The sequence below is a fragment of the Tachyglossus aculeatus genome, chromosome 3 (assembly GCF_015852505.1).
Source record: "Tachyglossus aculeatus isolate mTacAcu1 chromosome 3, mTacAcu1.pri, whole genome shotgun sequence".
NCBI lineage: Eukaryota > Metazoa > Chordata > Mammalia > Monotremata > Tachyglossidae > Tachyglossus > Tachyglossus aculeatus.
The window spans coordinates 30,193,368-30,216,667 of NC_052068.1; the positions used below are offsets into that span (position 1 = coordinate 30,193,368).

The following is a 23,300-nucleotide window of genomic DNA, read 5'->3' on the forward strand; positions in this document are numbered from 1 at the left end:
GCACTCAATAAATACCATTGATTGATACCTCATTTCTTTGAACTGGAGCAATTTGCCAAGCATTTTTTTTTTCTTAAGAAGAGAGACAGAAGAAAATCTCTTCATAATCTACATTGCCTAAAAATTCAGGAAGGATGGGAAGATAAGGAGGAGACAGAAGTAACCACCGCAGTATGTAAGTCCCAGTTGGCAGCTCCCGTATCTCCATTTTTGCACCCCATTTAGAATGGATCTCCTTCTAGAGAAGAAGATAACAGTCCAATCCAATATGCCAGCATTGAAGGTAGATTGATCAATTTTGCCAAAATATCTGGAAGTCTGTTTTAAATGAGAATATTTAGTCTTTGGTTCTTGGGGCTGGACATGTATCCATTCCTACAAGTTGAGGGTTTTTGAGTTCCTTAATTCTGAAATACTGGGCATGGGCTTTTGATTTGCTTTTCTTTATGTTCTCAGGTATTCACTTTTTCTTGTTGCAGATGAGGCGGTAGACTAACAACACACACCGTATCAGAGCAATGTACATTTCCTTGACAGAGCAAAACAAACACACACTGTTAATTTTGGTTATAATTTCTGAAGTGTCCTCTGTAGTTTTCAGCGAGCTTTATCTGTTTCTAAGTCCCCTATTGGTGGCAGTTTACTCTCTAGCCCAGCCTGGTGCTCTAGTTGAATGTATTTGTGAGCATCATAAAGCAATTAAATGAGACATTTCTCAATCCAATTAACAGTATTTTAAAATGCTTACTGGGTTCATAGCACTGTAATAAGCACTGGGGAATGAATGAAAGAGTTAGATGTCACAATAAAAAGTGTATCCGAGCTGCTACATCAAATTTTTGACTGGTCACTTAAACGTCAATAGCCATTCCTTAACAGAGTGACCTCTTCAGTACACAATTACTCTTACTCCCTGACATTTGGTAATTCAGGCTCTCCCAGTGCATGGCTGTTAGGATGTCACTTTGTAGTTATGGTACCCCGGGAGCCATCAAAGTTTTGGTCTGTTGAAGTGGTTGTGTAGCCATCAAAAAAACCACTATTGCCTTTAATTATTGGTAGATCAGTGTCTGAATTAGCTCTATCAGGACACGCAGATACAAAGTAGAAGATTGTCAATTTTATTCGGAATGTGTGATTCATGGGGAGGATTGATTCAGGTTAATTCAGCACTGAAATTCGAAAAATTAAAATATCTTTCTACTAGCCTGTCCAACCAGGTACATTTTCCCAAATTATGTGAAATTCAGTGGGGTGGGAACAATGGGAAACACAAAAGTATTACATAATTTGGTAAGGAACTTCAAGACCAAGGAAGCGGAATGAGAGAAAAGTACAGACTGTACCTTTTAACTTCTTTGGCATCACTTGCAATGAAGAATCCTAAAGTACCTTCTTGAATCTTCAGATGGTTTCCAGGGTTGATTAATATGCTGCTCAATGAAACACAAATAAGCAAAGAAGGTACATCTGTGAGAACAAATCTCATAGAGAGTTTTAGGCTACATCATATTTTTCATCAACGTAGGGGGCACGAGGCAGGCAGGGCTATAAGGATATCCAAACCCAAACTTGCAAATTTGTGCCCGAGACTGCGGCCCTAATAGGTTCACCAGCAGAAGTTCCAATATGAATGTTTTTATTCAAATCTTGCTTTGATTCTTTGTGTACCAAATTGATAACAGTGGGCTTTTTCAGGAAAATGAGGAACCTGAGATGCCGGTGCCGTGGTGATTTTGTCGGGCAGCTTACTCTGCCCATTTAGGTATGTGAATTGGTTACATGTCTTATAGGGTCAGTGTTTCAAACCCTCTGCCCCTAGAAATTACTGCTGCAAGTCAGTGAAGAGTAGCTGTGGTCAAAAAATAGATTGTAAGCTCACTGTGGGCAGGGAAAATATCTACCAATTTTGTTGCATTGTACTCTCCCAAGAGCTCAGTACAGTGTTCTGCACAACAATAAATGCTCAATAAAAATTGTAGATTGATTGATAAAATATGATTTTCACTTGAATGACAATGGGACCCCTATAAGCATAAACATATATATGCACACAGAATATATTACTGAGGGGAATGGTACAAGACAACCATTGCAGAGAAAAACAGAAGATCTACATAACACCTAGGACATAAGAATCAATACACAACCCATGTAGGCAAAAAACAAGATTCACCATTCTAAATAAGGCATACCAGCTAATTTTAAAGGTGGACATCAATCTGAAGGTGACAGAGATAGTAAAATATGTTCTAAGAAATGTTGATTTCAATAAATCAAATTTTCTAAAATCCTAACTAGCACAATGCATTGGTCTTAACCTTACTGTTCAAAAGGGAAGCAAGGCTCTAAGTATCAATTGGTACATTTAAAAGTGGACTGAACTGGTACATAGGAAAAAAATCAAAGGAACCTGTTGATTGTCTGACTTTGGGGGATTAAATTTCATCCTTTGCAAATCAAAGAGTAGATTGAGGTAAAGTGTAAAATGGGCTAAATAAAAATGACCCACGGGGGCTTATTTGGAAAGATGTTGAACATAGCAATACATAAACTGGATGCATTACCTTGATTTGCAAAATCTGAGCATTTGAGATAATATTTTGAATTGGCCTAAGGGAAGTTATGGAAATAACCTGGTAAAATAAGAGGATGTAGTCAAGTGCAATAATACAGAATTGACCTTAGTGGAATCCTGTTCTTTAGGAAGATCTCTAGCAAAGCTATTCTGATAGAGGGAATGGTTTCTGGTTCCATGAATTCACAATATTCCAAGAACGAGATACATGAAGGAAAGTTAACCTGCTTGTCACTCATTACTAATTAATAGCATAGCTCCTATGATGATTTGACTCTCCTGGCTCCTACCAAACAGTTCATATGACTAGTCATAGTTCAGAAATGGTCGGGTCTTCACTGATGACATGATAGGCCCCCACCAAAACAGACTTTCAAAAGAAACTCTCAACATAAGTACAACTGGCCAAGCAGCACATAAATTATGTTTCCGTACTAGTAAATAAATCCAAATCACGGGCATTTTTCACAAAGGCACCATGATTTAGGATTCTAAACTGAGCACACTGGAATAATATGTATCACATACTCCACAAAACTGGTGCAAATCATCCCCAGAGAAGTCAGCTAATTTAGGTGCATGCTTAAAGATAGTACTGGGTACACTTAGATCAGCACTCTCTTTACGAGAGTTAAAAAAGCTATTGAATGACACATTAAATAGTCTATGATGATCTTAAGAATGAATATCAAAAAAGAATCCTGACACTCATCAACTCTGTGGTGACATGTAGATGCAAAACAAGCTTCTCAAATAATGCGGAGTATTTCTTTTCCCACATAATACACTTCATTATTTAATATCCCAGTAATGGAGACACCAGTGTCATTCTGGAAGACAAAACGGCATCAGAAATTTTTTACAAGTAAATCATTCCCTCTACTTCTCTCAATTCCTCTATGAAAAATGAATGACAGCTGGTGGAAAGCTAAATATTTTTATTGTAGGTAGGGTTTGTTTATGAGACTAATAAAAGTGTTAGTTCTAATGGGACATTCTTGTTCTCTTTCAAATGCCTCTTTGATGTATGCAGATTAAGCAAAATCCTACTGGGTCTCAAGGAACACCTTATGTGCAGGCCAGAAATTCCCATGGCGAAATTCTAAAAGATATCCTTCTGGCAGTGTTAATCATCTCCAACTTTTGGTGATTATTTGGGTGTTTCTTTTTCAGTGACAGTTTTATTCGTTTCAATCACAGAGTACTACAGTGTGACTAAGACGATGTTTGGGGTGAGCAAATTGGTATAGCTGCGTTTCTCACACCCCACCACCTGCCCAGATCATTTTTGCCTATGCCCATTCCCTTCCTCTTCTCTCTTTCCTGCTGCATTGTAGCACCTAGATGTCCAGCTTCTCACATCACAGAAAGATCCTCCCACCAATATTTTACTCTTCTTAATATAAATGTGTTCTCATTTCTTTTCAAAGAAGAAATACAAAGTAAAATGAACCCCAGGGATGTGTTAACAGTTTTGTACTGGACCTCCTTTCTTTAACAAAGGTCAGGGGATGAAGGGATCTTCTAATCCCTCCTTCACACGAATTTCCCCTGTTCAAGAACTCCCTCCCATCAGCCAAATCTGCTATATCTGAACTTGTCATCTCTTTCAAGCTTTTCTAAAATTCATCCTCCTCAAGGAGGTCTACCCTAATTAATTCCCAACCCCCAGAGTAGTAACAATCCAATAGTCACCCTTTATTTATTTTCTTTCTATCCATAGCACTCATGTAAATCTGTATTTTTTTTAATATTTACATATTATTTAACAACTTCATCCTGGAATTTTGTTCTACTGTGAAGAACAAGATCCTTGCTCTGATTCCCGTTCCCATGATCTTAGTAGATATAATTGTCTGTCTTCCCCATTAGATTGTAAGATCTTTGAGGATAGGGAACATGATTCTTGCTTCTGTACATTCATTCATTCATTCATATTTATTGAGCACATACTGTGTGCAGAGCACTGTAATATGCACTTGGGAAGTGCAATTCAGCAATACATAGAGACAATCCCTGCCCATAATAGGCTCACAGTAGAAGTGGGGAGACAGACATCAAAACAAGTAAACAGGCATCGGTAGCATCATTATAAATAAATAGAATTATAGATATATATATACACAACATTAAAAAAAGAAATATAATTATAAATATAAACATATATACCCAAGTGCTGTGGGGCAGGGAGGGAGGGTAGAGTAAATGAAGAGGGTCAGGGCAATGAGGAGGGGAGTATTTTTCCATGCTTAGCACTGGGCTTTGCACTCACTAGGCAATCAGTAAAGACTATTGATTTATTGAAGTCCTCTGAAATGTGATCAATTTATAGTTTTAATCCCAAAGGAATAACTTCTCAGTGAAAAAGTAAAGTCCAGTGAAGTATACTGTCATGATTAGACCACTGGATCAGTCTCCAAACTCATCTCCTGCCTCCAGCCTCCCCTCTTTAATTCATAGTTCACCTTGTTGCCATGACCAACACATGTTTCTCCACTGCTCTAAAACTGGCCCTCTCCCTCTGTATCTAAAAGGACTCCTCATTATTAGCTTCAAGGCTCTCTACCAGCTTTTTTCCATCTTACATATATGCACTCTTTGTCTGCCACCTTCCGGTTCATGCTATTCTCTCTTCCCAAGCTCACCTTCTAATGGTACCTGACAGATTCTGCTTTTTTTATGGTATTGGTTAAGCACTTACTATGTATCAAGCACTTTCGTAATCTCTGTGGTAGATACAAGCTTATCTGGTTGAACACAGCCCCTGCCCAAATGGGGCTCACTGTCTTATTCTCCATTTTACAGATGAGGAAACCAAGGTACATAGAAGTTAAGTGACTTTCCCAAGTTAACACAGCATATAAGTGGCTGAACTAGGATTCTGACCCAGGTCCTTCTGATTCCCATGCCCATGTTCTATCCATTAAGCTGCACTGCTTCTCCACTACCTTACCCCAGCCTTGATCTCTATTTCTTCCCCTTGAAATATGCCATATGTCTGTGCCTCCATCTTCAGAGTCTTCCTAACAGCTCACCACCTCAGAGAAAACTTCCATGACCCCTAATTGTACTGACCCATCAGCCATCCTTTATACCCATCCTCGGTACTTACATATGACTATTTAATTGTACCATAAATGATTTAGCCCTGCTGTTGACCCATTGGCTCTGGGAATCAGGATACTAAAGCTCCACTCTTGGCTCCAGTAGTAGGGGAATGCCTGCTAGGGTTATGGCACTACTAGTGAAGCTTTCTGCCCAAAGAAGCCCCAGTGGTGTTCTGTAAAACAAACAAACCTCCAACAAATTCTTCAAAATAGCAGATAATGTGGACAGCCTAGACCCCAGAGGCTACCAAGTTAATCCCCCTTTTAGACTGTGAGCCCACTATTGGGTAGGGACTGTCTCTATATATTGCCAACTTGTACTTCCCAAGCATTTAGTACAGTGCTCTGCACACAGTAAGCGCTCAATAAATACGATTGATGATGATGATGATGATGATGATGATAGTAGTGGCTACTTGAGTGACAAATTGGTCTTGCATGTTTAAACAACCTTTGCGTGCACTTCACAATGTGCTGCACTCCTGCTCACCTACACTTCACACTCCCTACTCAGTGGTGTAAGACTGGAGGACAAGGGAATGTGAATGGCTCTGCATAAGCCATTACCACTATGATAAATTCCTTTGTGCATACACTTTGACCAGAATTCTAATGTCCAAGGCTCATTCTACATTCTTGAAAGGAGACTCCACCAGTGTTTTCAACTACTTACTATCATCATGGAACATTCTTTCTACTTCTCTCTGCACCTTGCTCTTCTTTCTTTTCCCACTATTTATAAACATTTACTATCTGTCTCTCCCATTAGATTGCACATTCTTTGTGGGCAGAGAACATGTGCTTAGCTTCTGCTTCACTTCTGGTGCCTCTTTCCTGCCTCTTTTCTTTTCTATCTGGTACTTCTGCCCACTTCACTTCCAGGAGACCACTCGTCTCCCCATCATCATAGCTCTTCTGAAGTTACATTTCCTCCAGGAGGTCCATCCTGATCTTAGCTCCCACCCCTAATTTCACCCCATATGGCACTTTGGCAATTCTATACTTTAAGCTCCTTGTGAGCTGGGATCATGTCTACCAACTCTATTGTATTATACTTTCCTAAGTGCTTAGTAGTGTTCTGTACTCAAATACTATTGATTGACTGATTGATTAATTAAGCCCTTGGATTCTCACCTCATAGCATTTATGTACATATTTCTTCCTCCTCTGTGTAATGTATTTTAAGATCTGTCTTCCTGACTACTTGAGGGATCAGGTCTCCCAAGGGTATAGTGCAGTGCTCTCTCGTGTGAAGCAGCATGGCCTACTGAAAAGAACATGGGCCCAAGATTCAGGAGACCTGGGTTCTAATCCTGGTTCCATCGATTGTCTGCTGTGCGACCTTGGAGAAGTCACTTAACTTCTCCCTAACTCAGTTTCCTCATCTGTTCAATGTGGATGAAATATCTGCTCTGCCTCCCTCAGTCTGTGAGACCCATTTGGGACTCGGATTGAGTCTGACATGTTTATCTTATATCTACCCTAGTCCTTAGTACAATGGTTGGCACTTGATAATCAATCAATCAATCAATCAATCCATGGCATTTATGGAACACTTACTATGCACAGAACACTGTACTAAGCACTTGGGAGAGAACAACAGATTTGGCAAAGTGCTAACAAATGCCGCAATTATTATTTTTGCTATCATCATTATTATTATTATTGTTCCACCCAGAATCACTGCTCAGTAAATATTATTCTTCAATTGAACAATGGTTTAGTACAGCACTCAATAGGTTCTTAAGTGCTACTACTACTTCCTACTTTGGTCTACAACTAAACATTATATTTGGCTACCTTCCTTAAGCCTGTGTTTTTGAGTGGCAGGGAAAGACAGCCAAGAAGAACGAGGGAGTTTTCACAGATATTTGAAAGAAATAACCTCCAAGTTAGCTCTTTTTAAATTGATGAGCCAAATTTCAGCCCCATTTGAAAATGGTTTTGGGTACATTTGAGTTTACACTTTGTATCAGATGTACTGTACCATTCCCCAGTCATTAAAGACAATAACACTATGACATTAATACCTCTGCTAGTAAAATAATATCTGGTAATATACAATTTGCATGTAACAAGTTAATGGGGCATCATTAACTATAGTAGGCACAAATTAAAAGTAATAGGACAACCATCTAAACCCCTGGTTTTCTGCTGCACCCATGAAGAGTGGGCCTGCTACATATTTCTATGCTGTTTTCAATTTCTACAGAGATTTCAAACCAATTTCACTCCTAAGGGTACCCCAGAAAAGTGGAAAGGTCTATTGCAGGGCCTAGTAACTGAGAAGTCAGTTTTCAAGCTTGCAAGCCCCATAATGTCCTCCGTCTTAGGGTACTACTTCTTCCTTCTGGGTGTTAAGCTACGTTCTGATATGCAGTTCTACGTACCGCTACATAAAGCACCCTACTAGATCTCAAAAGAATACAAAAAGACACAATTCCACTTTACATGCTACAGGAAAATCAAACCAAGTTAACCACTTATAGACAGAACAACAAAGGTTGCTCCCAGGCATTTAAATCTTAATCCAAAATATTTTTCTGGGTGATGAAATTAAGGATTTTTCTGGCCTCGCAGAAAGAAATGTTAGTCAGTCATTTTCAAAGGAAAGATTTTAAAAGATTCTTGGTAAGATGGTAAATGATTCACACAGTAATAAGTACATAACCTATGCAGAAAGTGTGATGATTTGCTCTGGGAGCAAGCCATATCACTTTGCACCAAACCTTTTGACATTGATCATGCTTACATAAGCAACATGCCTCCACCACAAGGAAAGATTACTCAGAAGTCAAAGCCAAAACTAGAGGTGCAACCACTGCAGATTCTTGAAGATGCAAAGTGTTGCAGTAACTTCTCTGCAGTTGGATCATATCAATAATGCCAACCTGACAGGAAGTCACCTCTTTTCACAAGAATTTTTAGAAACACACAAGAGTAAAATTCTAAGAGGAAAACACACACACACACACACACACACACACAAAAGAACAGGACAAGATAAGACAAAAGGCTTGGAAAGATGAAAATAAACAACTTGACTGAAGTGTTAACATGGGATGATTGTAACAGAAAACTGTCAATTACGTTGGCTGAGCTTAATCTGCCTTTTAACAATCCTATCAAAGAGGTTTTGATACGTCATGCTTCGTGCAGTACATAGCAGCAGTTAAACAGGATACAGGCAAAAGATGAGGCTTAACACAAGGCCCATTAAGAAATATGCAAAACACATTAAAAGATGAGAAAATCACCATGCATGTGTTTGGATAAAATATATTCATCCCATAAAACGACTGTGCACAAAATCCTCTATGGTTCTTTTGGTATTACAGTACAGAAATTTCACTGAGACCAGAGCAGGAATTAAACTCTTCCAAAATGTATCAACAGATCAAATCAAGAGATTGCCCCCTGCAAGAAGCAGAAGTAAGGAGAAATGTAATATGCCCTGTTAAAAAGGTAGTTTCAAGAAAGACATAGGAAGAGAAAGAATGTAGAGGTATAGATATGATATGGACATAAAATGGTATCACAAATCTGGAGAACACTGAGAACACATTAATACATTACAATAACAGACGAGCTATGAGAAGACACTTCATAATCATAATGTGATTCAACTGTGACACTGGTTCCATGACAGTTAAAAAAAAAGATTGCGGTCTATTCATTAATTTAAGTTTTCTGCAAAGAAGTTAGTGCATGATCCATAGGTACTAACAAATAAAACACATTAATGCAGGTAGAAATTGCTACATATTTTAAATGGGATCATATATATAAATATACATATATATATAGTTATAGACTGCTAAAATTATTTATATATATATATATATATATGTACACATATATATGCAGATAGATAGGTGTTATCTTCCTGAATTCTTGACAATGGTTTAGTCCTGAAGTTAGAAGGAGTGAAGGTAGGAGGGTTGAGGTTGAAAGGAAAGTTAACGAAGAGGGCATACCGCTTTCGACTTCTGCAAACGACAAGAAAAACATTTCAAATCAAACATTTTTATAAGAAATTGACATACCAGAAGGAATAAAGTTTCAAAATATCCTCCATTTCAATTTCTTTAAAGAACATGATTAATGCAAAATGTTCATTTTTCTTTTGAGGATGAGGACAAAAATGGTGAAATGAGAAATAACAAAGAAATAAAATGGGTAACAGGGAGGGGCAAATGAGGTAAAAGAGGCACATTTTGGATTTTAATATCTCATTACTAAGAAATAGAAAGAGAATAAGAGGGGAGAGCATGAGAAATGGACCATGTGACCAAGATATTTTTAAAGAAAATGAAAATAATCATCTGGAGAATGATAAAGATTTGGTTCATATCTTCACATTTTGTATGATTATTGAGCACTGATGAGTCCCTGTGTTGATCTCAAGTGTATTTGTCCATGTTGTCCAGAAACATCTTTTCCATGACAGCTAGATTATTTCTACAACTAAATCAAGTGGCACTTTAGAATTAAAGTTTGGGAGAGCATAGAAAAAAAAATCCTTAATAAATAAACTTACCTTAAAACCTATTCCTATTTATTTTCCAAACATGATCCTTTTAGGTTTGGAAAATATGTGAAATACTCCTGTGACCACATAAGAGCAATGAAAATAAAATTTGATTTCGACAAAGAGAATAAACTTATTTTCTTGCTCTTGCTGTTGTTGGTAATGCTTTGTTCCCTGCAGTGAGATAATATATTAGGACCACTGATATCGACCTAGAATTTGAGACAAGGTGAATCTTCAAACTTTCTTAGTAAAAGATCAATTAAACTATTTCTACACTTAACCACTTCCCAAGCACTTAGTACAGTGCTTTGCAGACAGTAAGCGCTCAATAAATATGATTGATTGATTGATTAACCAAATGGCTAGTTCTAGATAAAAAATAATCTATATTTTCATAGCAAGCCCTAGTTTAACGGGAATGTAGTATCTTTTTACACAATGTAGCTTGCCTTGGTTCTTACTTCAGGTCCAATTCTTTACCTGTTTCTCTTCTATATGATCAATGGCTGCAAACAGAACATCGTACGGGAGAGAGAGAATCCCGTTCTATGGCAGGGTGCTGCAATTTACCCTTGCTATTGTCTTATTTCGAAACAAATGTTAAAGACAGTTTTATGAGCCAAGATAAATCATGGCTAGTCTGTCTCAGCAACTGCTGCTGCTTTATTACCTTGCCTAAACATAAGTAATATAAAAGAGAACAGTTTGGCCCTATTAATTCTGTTGTTGAGCAATGGGGCTTAAGCCCCCTTGAGTGAGTTGAAAACATCTCAAAACACTGGTTCCACCCTAGAGCCATCTGAAGGAAACAATTTGGGTTTGAAAAACTATCAATGGCATGAAAATAACCTCTAGCATCTCTTGTATCACCACACATTTCCCTTCTTTCAACGGGGTCGAGAAAAGAACAGCCAATAATGATACAGTCTTACAGAGACACTCAAGCTCTTGACAGCTGAAATTCATGTTTACTCAAGAGAATTTCAATGTTCCCTAACTGGAAGAGATCTTTTGATAAAATGCTAGCAAATATTCGTATGTTTTTGGGATATAATCGGCCCTGCCAATGTACAAAGCATTGTCATAGTAATATATTTCTGCTTTCCAGCATTGAAATAAGCAAAATGTAGGATGCCGATGCTTGATAACTTTATTTTTAATTTAATCCAAGTCAGAAAACCTCTTAGAATAATAATGGGTTCAGATAAAATAATTCTTGGAACAAAAAATATGAAAGGATTATTTAGCTGTTTAAAGTTCTCATCCTATATTGCATCTAATATTCTTTAGTGGACTGTGCTTTAATGAGCCAGATTTTCCCAGTCCTAAACTACCCCTCCGCTTATAAAACAGACACCTTTATCCTCTTTCAAGCCACCAGAGTCCTATTAAGTAATGTCTCACTGGACTCAAACCTTAAACACAGATTCTAAAAGTGCTTAATGGATCCAAAAAAGTACTTTGAACTTGGGGAGAATCTGGTATGACACAAAGACCCTCTGGTTGAGGAAATGACTGGAATATTTTCTGGTTAAAAAAAGAATGAGCTATCAGAGGGAATATTTGTTAGTGCTTCCAAAACAGTTGGAATGTGTTGAATGGCCAAAAAGCAGAACACTATATTTCATCTTCCTCATATTTTAAAGAAGAATTCCATAACAACAATATATCTTCAAGACATTAAAATGGCATCATGATGATGCAGACAGACAAGCTCACTGTGTTGCCTGACCACTACCATATATCACCGTGCTATAGACTCCAACCAGGCCTAGTCCTGTGTCAGTTTGATTTCCATATAATTAAGAGTGAAATAATTAAATGCAATACTTATGTGACTTTAAGGCTCCTTGGGGGAAAAAAAAAACTGATCATTTGCACTTGGGTTATAGTTGCACAGAGAGAAGTCCATATGATACAAAATGGATTGCCTGTAATTTGGTTATGAAAAGATGATTTATTCCTACCTACTCACAAAAGATTCCTGAGCTAATCATCTGTCCACCTTGTCCTGAGGTGCTTTGTCACATGCTGTTCTTAACAGGAAGCTGGGCAAATCAGATTACAAATGTGGTAGTATTGTTTTGTTTTCTTTTGTTTTGTTTTTGCTGTCTGGGGAATGGGTCAGTAAGAGGGAGCTGGAGGGATGGGTATGTGCTTAGATGTTAAGATAATCTGCTGACCTGAAAATGATAGCTATGCAGCAAATCCATGTTTACACTACTTTGGAGAGTGTCCTTGGAAGGACTGAACCATCTTAAAAAGAAAAACAATTTAAAAGAAGCAGATTAAATGGCCTGAGGTGCAACGTCAGCTGTGTGAGTCTAAGCAACTTACCGGCTTTCGCGATTGGCCGACTTGTATTCTATGGCTATCATTAAGAGTTTTAGCTTCACAAAGCACAGTCTGCAACAAGAACAGAGAAACCTTACAGTCAAGTACTTCTGAATGATTAAAGCTATATATAACACTGTTAACATTTTTCCATTTACTAATGCAAACATTGTCTGTGGAGATTCTCCCTCTACAGTGCTCTGCCAAGGGGGTGACATCTTCTGTATCACTCCCATTAACCTGCTCTCTCACAAATGATAAGGTGCCAAATGTTAAAAGAATTTCCAGATGACTAAACATCTATTCCAAGGGGAGATACAGCCTGGGGATTTAAAACGAGCCAGATTCATTAGTCCTACATTCTGTAGTAAAATGGAACTATAACAGGAGGGAGGTATTTGGGGGAGCCAAACGTGTTATTTGTTTACATTTCAGTCTTTTGCTTAAAAGGCCCTTGTTGGTACTCCAGATAGCCTACTGCACCCAGGATGAAGATGATATACAGTCTTGGAGTAATTATACAGCATTTTCCCATTACTCATTGATTAATGTATTAGTACAGCCTTGATTACGGTCTCAGACTCCTTTTTGACCTCCAGACATCCTGTCTCTCTCCATTCCAGTCCATACAGCACTCATCTGCCTCCATCATTTTCTACAAAAACGTTCCACCCATATTTCCCCACTCCTCAAGAACCTCCATTGGTTGCCTACTCATCTCCACATCAGAAACTCCTTACCATCAGCTTCAAAGCATTCTATCACTTTGCTCCCTCCTACGTCACCTTGCTACCCTTCTACTCCAACTCAGCCTGAATGCTTAGTACAGTGCTCTGCACACAGTAAGTGCTCAATAAATATGATTGAATGAATGAATGAATGAAGGCTTCACTCCTCTAATGCCAACTTACTCACTGTACCTTGATCTCATTTATCTTGCCATCGATCTCTCACCCACGTACTTACTGCCTTTGGCCTGGAATGCCCTTCCTTTTTGTACCTGACAAAGTCTTATTGAAGGCACATCTCCTCCAAGAGGCCTTCCTTTACCATGTCTTCATTTCCTTTTTTCCTCACTCCCTTCTGCATCACCCTAATTTTCTCCCTTAATTCACCCCACCCTCTCAGCCCTCAGCACTTACGTAGATATCTGTAATTTATTCATATTATGTCTGTTTCCCCGTCTAGAGTGTAAGCTCAATGTCAGCCGGGAAGGCCTCTGTTATATTGTTATGTTGTACTCTCCCATGCTCTTAGTACAATGCTCTGCACACAGTAAGCGCTCAATAAATACAAATCGATTGGTTAATTGATTAATTGACTCGTTATTCCACACCAGTCAACTGGGCAGGAAATCAGGATCATAGCCTCAGCTGTAGTCATCATTCTCCAGGGCAACTTTTGAGAGGAAAGGAAGGGGAATACAGTTCTCAAACCCAGGAGTGAAATTTACAGGGTCATTGGCTGTTCAGCAGGGAAGTCTGAAAGTCCCAAACTCTGCTGACCTTTTGCAAGAATACCAAAGAACATGAAAAAGTTCAATCTGCCTTTGCTGTTGAGGAAACCCTGTATTCCATGGAATTTTATTAAACAGACATTTCCTGACTCTCCGTTAAAAAAAACCTCTGTTACTCCAACATGTAGGTGATTTGCAAGGGCCCTTATTAATGCAAGTGCATTTTAATGACCAGGAGTTTAGAATGATAATGCAGACACTTTGAAAAATCATTTCATATATTCAACTGCAGCAGGATAAGCACCATGCTTAATTGATGCCCCATGGAGCACTGATAGCATGTGCCCTTTATGGAGGTATAAATTATGGAGCTGAAATGGTTTTTAAAAATCTCAATAAGCTTATACAATGTTTATGAAACCTAATTACTGGGTTAAGTAGCCACTTTCTAGCAAATAGTATTAAACATCTAAAAAATCATTGTACAATTTTTTTTCTTAAAATTATGTGTGTCAAAGAAATGGTCATTTGCTAGTCTCCTCTGATAGACAATTTCTCAAAATTTTGGCCTCAATATTAATCAAATTAAAAACCTCAATAGTAATAATAATAATAATGATGGTATTTGTTAAGCGCTTACTATGTGCAAGGCACTGTTCTAAGCACTGGATAATAATGATGGCATTTGTTAAGTGCTTACTATGTGCAGAGCACTGTTCTAAGCACTGAGGGGGATACAAGGTGATCAGATTGTCCCATGGTGGGCTCACAGTTTTTTAATCCCCATTTTACAGATGAGGTAATTGAGGCTCAGAGAAGTTAAGTGACCTGCCCAAGATCACACAGCAGACATGTGGTGGAGTTGGGATTCGAACCCATGACCTCTGACTCCAAAGCCCATGCTCTTTCCACTGAGCCATGCTGCTTTTAGTGGTCTTAAAATATTTATTCCTTTCCCCAGATTGAGAAGTTAACTCCCTCTTTAATACTGGGTTCAAGACATATATTTCAAAGGCTCAGTGATAATCTCCATGAATTCCTTTTAACCACCACTCCCAAGGTAGGTTTTTTATTTTTCCATTTTACATACAAGGGAACAAAGCTAGTGCATTTGCTAGGAATCTGTTGGGTTTTTTTCCCCACTATGCATCACTTCAGGTAAACTGTGGAATATTTTTTCTCCTTATGCTATACTACACTACTACACACTTTGATGTTTATTGTTGTATTGTATTCTCCCAAGCACTTAGTATAGTTCTCTGCACATAGTAAGTGCTCAATAAAGATGACTGAATGAATGAATACACAGGAAGGAATAAATTTATTTAGATTAATGAAATGTCTCTTCTGGCAATATAGGCAAAAGAGTCAAACCAAAAACTTCTGGAGCCAAATAGGAAATTATTGACCTGGTGGAGACTCATCTTTGAAGTAGCTAAGTAGGGATTAGAATTTAGAGGAACCTGATTCTCAGTCTATTGCTAATTCCAGTAAGGACAGTACAGCCAAAATTAGGTAGGTAAGACCATTAAAACATTAAAATGGGCACAAATCTAGTGAAAGCACTTACTATTACTGTTCATAATAATAACTGTGGGTATTTTTAGGAGCTTATGCTGTGCCTAGGCCCCGTACTAATCACTGGGATACATGTAAGATAATCAGGTTGGCCACGATCCCTGTCTCATATGGGGCTCACAGGGTAAAAGGGAGAAAAGGTATAAAATTTTCAGCAATAATATTCAGTAAAAAAAGACAACCCAAAGAGAGTCTTATATGCACAGAAAATGCTCTAGCGCTCCCCACTCAAATTAAAAGGGCAATCTGACCCTTTCAAAGTGCCTCTACTCTTAGTCCAAACTGTTGCCATGGAAAGAGGAAAAAGAAATGGTAGAGAAGGAAGGGTCAGGGAATGTTTCTGTTTATTGTTGTAGTGTACTCTCCCAAGTGCTTAGTATAGTACTCTAAACACAGTAAACCCTCAATAAATACCACTGAATGAGGGAAAGAATCTTCATTTTACAGCTGAAAAAACTAAGGCACAAATAATTTAAGTGACTCACCCAAAGTCATACGGCAGGCAATTAGTGGAGCTGGAATTAAAACCCAGGTCCTCTGACTCTCGGGTCCATGGTCTTTGCAGTAGTCTATGCTGCCTTGGGGCTAGGGCACAGCTTCAGGGTAGGTATATAAAAATCTCCCCTTTCTAGACTGTGAGCCCACTGTTGGGTAGGGACTGTCTCTATATGTTGCCAACTTATACTTCCCAAGCGCTTAGTACAGTGCTCTGCACACAGTAAGTGCTCAATAAATACGATTGATTGATTGATTGTATATGAAACTAGGTCATGAAAATGGAAAGCTACAGATCTGGTCAGAGCCGTAGATTTTACACCCAGCACCCAGGGACTGAGGAGGCCAAATACCATAAGGTGATTTTGCCTCCTTGAATGCCTCGGGACTGTCACTCTCAAGCACCTCAACACAGAATGGATGCACTAACTCCAGGTATGGATATACCACCAGAACGATCGCAGATGGAGGTGGGGTGTTCTGGGACAGATGTGTCCATGGCATCACTGTGGGTTGGAGACAACTCAACAGCATAAGACAAGACAAGGCAAGATGGATGCCTGCATCCTCTGCTGTAGTCTGCTCCTTGTCTAGAATGATTTCAGAATCAATGTGCAGAGAAACCATGTGCAACTAATGCCAGCATGCCTTAAATGGAGGTTCCTGGAGTGAATGGAGGTCAAACTGCATGGAGTGGGAGGCAATGAGGGGCAAGGTTCATCTCAGAGCACCAGGAGATACTCACTTACCCTTCTACCCACACCCTTTTTACTTGTGTCTTTTTTCCTCACTTGCCATTTTGATCCCCTTGAACTCCTTCATCACTTCTAAAGGTCACTAGCTATATTTCCCCTCTTGAGACTCATTTCTGCAGGTAAAATGCAGGTAAAATGTGGCACAATGCTTAGACTATGTTGGGGTTCAAGACTGTGAGCCCGTTGTTGGGTAGGGACCGTCTCCATATGGTGCCGACTTGCACTGCCTAAGTGCTTAGTACAGTGCTCTGCACACAGTAAACGTTCAATAAATATGATTGAATAAATGAATGAATCAATCAATAGTATTGATGGAGGGCTTACTCTGTGCAGAGGACTGTTCTAAGCATTTTGGAAATGTCAATAGTATATAATAGAGTACAATGCTGCCCACAAGGAACATACATGTTTTAACAGTTTATAACGTCAACGATCAGTTTAGGGACTTTAAAATTCCACTAACCAGGGTGTTCTATGAGAGAAGTTGTGGCTAGCTGCAAAATAATTATAGGGATATGGGAAAGCGGTTTTCAGGAAAAAATGTCACTTGTCACAAAAACATCTTAAACTAGCAATCTGCAATAAAATGGTTATAATAGCAAGTGAGATTACTTTTTTGGGTAATTATTAAGTAGAGCTCTTTGAAATTTGACAATGACATTATACAAAGCCTTTTCATTTTTTTTACAGCCAGCATCATCTGTTAACTACAGTAGTTGGAACACAGATGTTCCTGAATAAAAGCTCTTAAGAATCAGAGTGCAACTGTTTCTGCCTACCTTGTGGGAAATAAATTGCTCTTGCCATTAAATTAACTCCCCCCTCCCCTCTCTTACTGGAAAGATTACATGAATTAGACATGTAAACCTGCTGTCTGTTTTGCACCCTCCTCTTCATAATAGGATCAATGTCTTGGGATGCAAAGGTGTAATATTGAGCCATGACATATTCCCTACTTTTGGTCTTTGTGGTAGGCAATGTTCATAGAAGAACATATTGCCTAGATGACATCAACCAACCAAAATAGGTGCCATTACAGATTCTTCAGAAAATTGGAGATTTTCATATAATTAATGCACAGAAGGAGACAAGGTTACCTTTAAGAGGATTCAAAGGTTCAGATTTTGTTACCAAGTAGGTTATTGAATGGGAAAGATCCTTTTTTTTTTGAGGAAGGTGTAGGTTTAGGACTCAAAACAGGCTTGTCAGTTCTAAATGCTTTTGTTTTCTTCCAGAAAGATGAGATAAAATGCTGATCAAATAACAACACTAGTGACAATAACAGCCCTTATGTACTCACTGACTGATTGTAAGACTCTCAGTAGGCTACATAGACTTAACCTCTCTGTACTCCAGTACAAGGTACCAGCACTGTATTTATCCATTGGATTTAATTCTCATGAGTGCAAATGACTGTGAACCTCCATTTTCTTATTAATCAATGTATTATTATTATTATTATTGTGTTTTTTAAGTGCTTACTATGTGCCAGGCAATGTACTAAGCGCTGGGGTGGATACAATGCACAGGCTTGGGAATCAGAAGGTCACGGACCGATGGTCTAGACTGTGAGCCCACTGTTGGGTAGGGACTGTCTCTATATGTTGTCAACTTGTACTTCCCAAGCACTTAGTACAGTGCTCTGCACACAGTAAGTGCTCAATAAATACTATTGAATGAATGAATGAATGATGAATGAATGAATGGGTTCTAATCCCAGCCCCACCATATTGTGTGACCTTGGGTAAGTCACTTCACTGCTCTGTGCCCTAGTTAACTCATCTGTAAAATGGGGATTGAGACTATACAACCCAATTTGCTTGTATCCACCCCAGCGCTTAGTACAGTACCTGGCACATAATAAGCGCTTAATAACACAGTTATTATTATTATTATTATTGTTATTTTACAAGCAAATTGGGTTGGACACAGTCCCAGTCCTGAAAAAGGCTCACAATCTTCATCCCCATTTTACAGATGAGGTAACTAAGGCACAGAGAAGTGAAGTGATTTGCCCTAGGCCACACAGCAGACAAGTTGTGGAGCTGAGATTAGAACCGATTACCTGGCTCCCAGGCTGTGCTCTATCCATTATGCCACCTGCTCCATTTTTTGAGTGCTTAAAGTATGCACAGCACTGTACTTAAAGTGCTTACTGTATTTCTTATTCATAGGTCATTGAGGCAAATCTCTCTCTACAAACTGATAGGATGGACAGGGACTCTGCTACATTTCTAAACCAGAAAAGAATAGTTTAAAGAGCTCCACCCTCAACCTGCTTCAAAATGCACTCTTCCATAGAATTAACTGGGCTGAAGCTCATAAGAGCAATTCTGCTGAATGTATGTGATTGTGTGTGTGTCTTATGGAAAGCATGTCAGTGTAAGAAGAATCAAGATAAGTGATCTACTTGGAATGTTTTATTTGTATATCAAGCATGATCTAATAGGAAGAGCATGAGTTTGGGAATTCAGTGACTCATATTCTAGTTTTAGCCCAAACACTTTCTGGCTGAGTGACCTTGAGCAAGTCACTGAATTTCTCTGCACCTCAGTTTGTTTACATCTTTAATAGAATGAGAGTCCCATTTCTTAGTACAATACTTAGTACTTAATAAATCATAGCATTTTAATCGTGGGCCAAAGTACTCATTGCTTCTGTAATATAAAGGACTAACGTGGACTTTAATAAAACATGAAAAATATAATTCTTTCAAAGGGACTTACTGTTTCTTTTTCCCCTTGATCATCAAACTGGGACAATGGAAAAACCACTGACTGGGAGTCAGAGGGCCTGGGTTCTAATCTTGACTCTGTCTCCGCTGCTGTGTGACCTTAGGCAAGTCACTCAACTTCTTTGTTCCTCGGTTTCCTCATCTGCAAACTGGGGATTGTATATCTGTTCACGCTCCTACTTGACTGTGAGCCCCCTGTGACATGATTACCTTGTAATTCCAGTGCTTAGTAGAATGTTCGGCATATGGTGTTCTTAATGATAACCACAATTATTACTATTATTGTTATTAATGAACAACAGCAATATATGTGCTTCATTTTGGTGATCATGCCTACCTGATTTTGGTTGCAAAGACAACTTCTTTAACTGGATTTACCACCCTATCCTAAAAAGCTCCCTTGACGCCCTTATTATTGCCACATCTCCCTCCTACCATTCCTCTACAAACTCCTTTGTAGAGAGCTGTCTTAGATTCCTCTCCTCCCATTTTTTCCTTGACCCCCCTCCAATCTGGCTTCCTTCTCATTTACTCCACAGAAACTGTCATCTCCAAGATCACAAGTGATCTCCTGCTTGCCAAATCCAGTGGCCTATGCTCCATCCTAATCCTCCTCGACCTCTCAGCTGCCTTCAACATCGTTGACCACCCCATTCTTTTGGAAACATTATCCAACCTTGGCTTCAGTGACACTTGGCTTCCACCTTCAACCTTGCTAAAATTAAACCTTTCCTCTCCATCAAAACTGCTACCACATTAATCCAAGCATTTATTCTATCCCACCTTGATTACTGTATCAGCCACTTTGCTGACCCCCCAGCCTTCGGATTCTCACCACTGCAGTCCCCACTTCAATCTGCTTCTGGATCATTTTTCTACAGAAACCATTCAGGCCCTGTTTCCCTAATTCTCGAGAACATCCAGTGGTTGACTGTCCACCTCTGCATCAAACTGAAACTCATTACCTTTGGCTATAAAGCACAAATTCTTCTTGCCCCATCCTAGGAGAAGCAGTGTGGCTCAGTGGAAAGAGCACAGGCTTTGGAACCAGCGGTCATGGGTTCAAATCCTGGCTCCACCAATTGTCAGCTGTGTGACTTTGGGCAAGTCACTTAACTTCTCTGTGCCTCAGTTACCTTATCTGTAAATGGGGGTTAAGACTGTGAGCCCCCAGGGACAATCTGATCACCTTGTAACCTTCCCAGTGCTTAGAACAGTGCTTTGCACATAGTAAGCGCTTAATAAATGCCATTATTATTATTATTATTATTATCCTACCTTACCTCCCTGTTCTCCTAAGACAACCCAGCCTGCACAATGCACTCCTCTAAAGCCAGCTTATTTACTGTATCTCAATCTTGTGTATCTTACTGCCAACCTCTCGTCCATGTCCTGCCCCTCGCCTGGAATGCCCTCCCTCCTCATATCTGACAATTATTCTCCTCATCTTCAAAGCCTTATTGAAGGTACATCTCATCCAAGAGGCCTTCCCTACCTAAGCCCTAATTTCTTCTTCCACTCACTCATTCAATCATATTTATTTAGCACTTACTATGTGCTCAATACTCAAGTACTCAAGCTCAATGCTCAAGCACTTGGGAGAGTACAATACAACAATAAACAGATATGTTCACATTTCTGCCAATAACAAAGTTACTCCCTTCTGTGCCACCCTTGTACTTAGTTTGACACCCTTTATTCATCCTTTTCAGCCCCAAAGCACTTATTTGCATATACATAAATGATTTATTTATAATTAATATCTGTCTCCCTCTCTAGACTGAAAGCGCAATGTGGGCAGGGAATGTGTCCACCAACTCTGTTATAGTATTATATTGTTCTCTCCCAAGTACTTAGTAGAGTGCTCTGCACACAATAAACACTTAATAAATATGACCGATTGATTTGGCAAGAGATTAATGATCATTAGTTGGTATATTTTATACCATCAGTGTCCTCATTTCTAATAAATCTCCAAAGTTTTCTTTTTACTTTTGGTTTTTATCCCTGCTACGTAGCTCTATTAGGAAGATTCACAGTTGAAGGTTAGGAAGATTCACAGTTGAAGGTTTTTTAAACTGGATAATGTATTGCAGTTATGATTCTAGTGTTTTTGTCTAGTGAAAATAGTGCTTTTAGAAGAAAAATGATTTTGGAAGCAGTGTGGCTTAGTGGAAAGAGTCCGGGCTTGGGAGGCAGAGGTCATGGGTTTGAATTCCAGCTCCACCACTTGTCAGCTGTGTGAATTTGGGCAAGTCACTTAACTTCTCTGGGCCTCAGTTACCTCATCTGTAAAATGGGGATTAAGACTGTGAGCCCCCTGTGGGACAACCTGATCACCTTGTGACCTCCACAGTGCTTAGAACAGTGCTTTGCACATAGTAAGTGCTTAATAAATGCCATTATTATTATTATTATTATTATTATTAAAAATCTTACACTGCCCTGAACACATTAAGTTTTATTGGGCAAAGCAGCCAAACTCAATGATATCCTTGAGCATCAAACTTTATTCATCGAAAACAAAATTCCTCATCTACTCACCCAAACACTTCACATGACTTTCCTATAATGGTAGACAATACCACCAACCTCCATGTCTCATAAAACCAAAAGCTTGGCAATATCCTCGAAAAATCTCTCTTATTCAACCCATTCATTCAATCTGTCACCAAATCCTGTTGGTTCTACCTTTACAACATCTCAAGAATTTGCCCTTTCCTCTCACTTCCCAAGTGCTTAGTACAGTGCTCTGCACACAGTAAATGCTCACTAAATATAACTGAATGAATGAATGATACAGCACTTACTTTACCTGACATTGACTCCCGTATCAGCCTCTTAGCTGAACTTCCTGCCTCCTTTTTCCCCTTTCCAATCATTCATTCATTCATTCAATCGTATTTATTGAGAGCTTACTGTGTGCAGAGCACTGTACCAAGTGCTTGGAAAGTACAAATCAACAACATATAGAGATAGTCCCTACCCAACAACGGGCTCAAAGTCTAAAAGGGGGAGACAGACAACAAAACGGGCTCAAAGTCTAAAAGGGGGAGACAGACAACAAAACGGGCTCAAAGTCTAAAAGGGGGAGACAGACAACAAAACAGACAGGTGTCAATACAATCAGAATAGATATATAGAATTATAGCTATACACACACACACACATCATTAATAAAATAAATGGCACAATAAATATGTACAAATATAACCAAGTGCTATAGGGAGGGGAAGGGGGTACGGCAACGGGAGGGAGTGGGAGAAATGGGGAGGGGAGGAGGAGCAGAGGAAAAGGGGGGGCTCAGACTGGGAAGGCCTCCTGGAGGAGGTGAGCTCTCAGTAGGGCTTTGAAGGAAGGAAGAGAGCTAGTTTGGCAGATGTGTGGAGGGAGGGTATCCAAGGACAGAGGTAGGATGTAGACCAGGGGTCGATGGCGGGACAGGTGAGAATGAGGCAAAGTGCGGAGGTTAGTGGCAGAGGAGCAGAATGAGCGGGCTGGGCTGTAGAAGGAGAGAAGGGAGGTGAGGTAATAAAAATAGTAATGATGGCATTTGTTAAGCGCTTACTATGTGCAAAGCACTGTTCTAAGCGCTGGGGGGATACAAGGTGATCAGGTTGTCCCACGTGGGGCTCACAGTTGTAATCCCCATTTTCCAGATGAGGTAACTGAGGCTCAGAGAAGTTAAGTGACTTGCCCAAGGTCACCCAGCACACATATGGCAGAGGA

General features: G+C 39.2%; 1 protein-coding gene across 15 annotated transcripts in view; it reads right to left on the reverse strand.

Moving 5' to 3' along the window:
- Positions 1-23,300, reverse strand: part of KCNMA1 (potassium calcium-activated channel subfamily M alpha 1) — a 950,458-nt gene that overhangs the window by 170,008 nt on the left and 757,150 nt on the right. For 8 of the 15 annotated variants that reach the window (XM_038743623.1, XM_038743619.1, XM_038743612.1 and 5 more), the window contains exons 16-17: positions 12,557-12,625; positions 1,347-1,433 (exon numbers count right to left, since the gene is read on the reverse strand). In XM_038743623.1, coding sequence (XP_038599551.1) covers positions 1,347-1,433; positions 12,557-12,625 — 156 coding nt within the window. Of the gene's footprint in view, positions 1-1,346; positions 1,434-9,662; positions 9,675-12,556; positions 12,626-23,300 lie in introns of all 15 variants that reach the window. The other 7 variants (XM_038743620.1, XM_038743617.1, XM_038743613.1 and 4 more) reach the window with 1 other exon arrangement.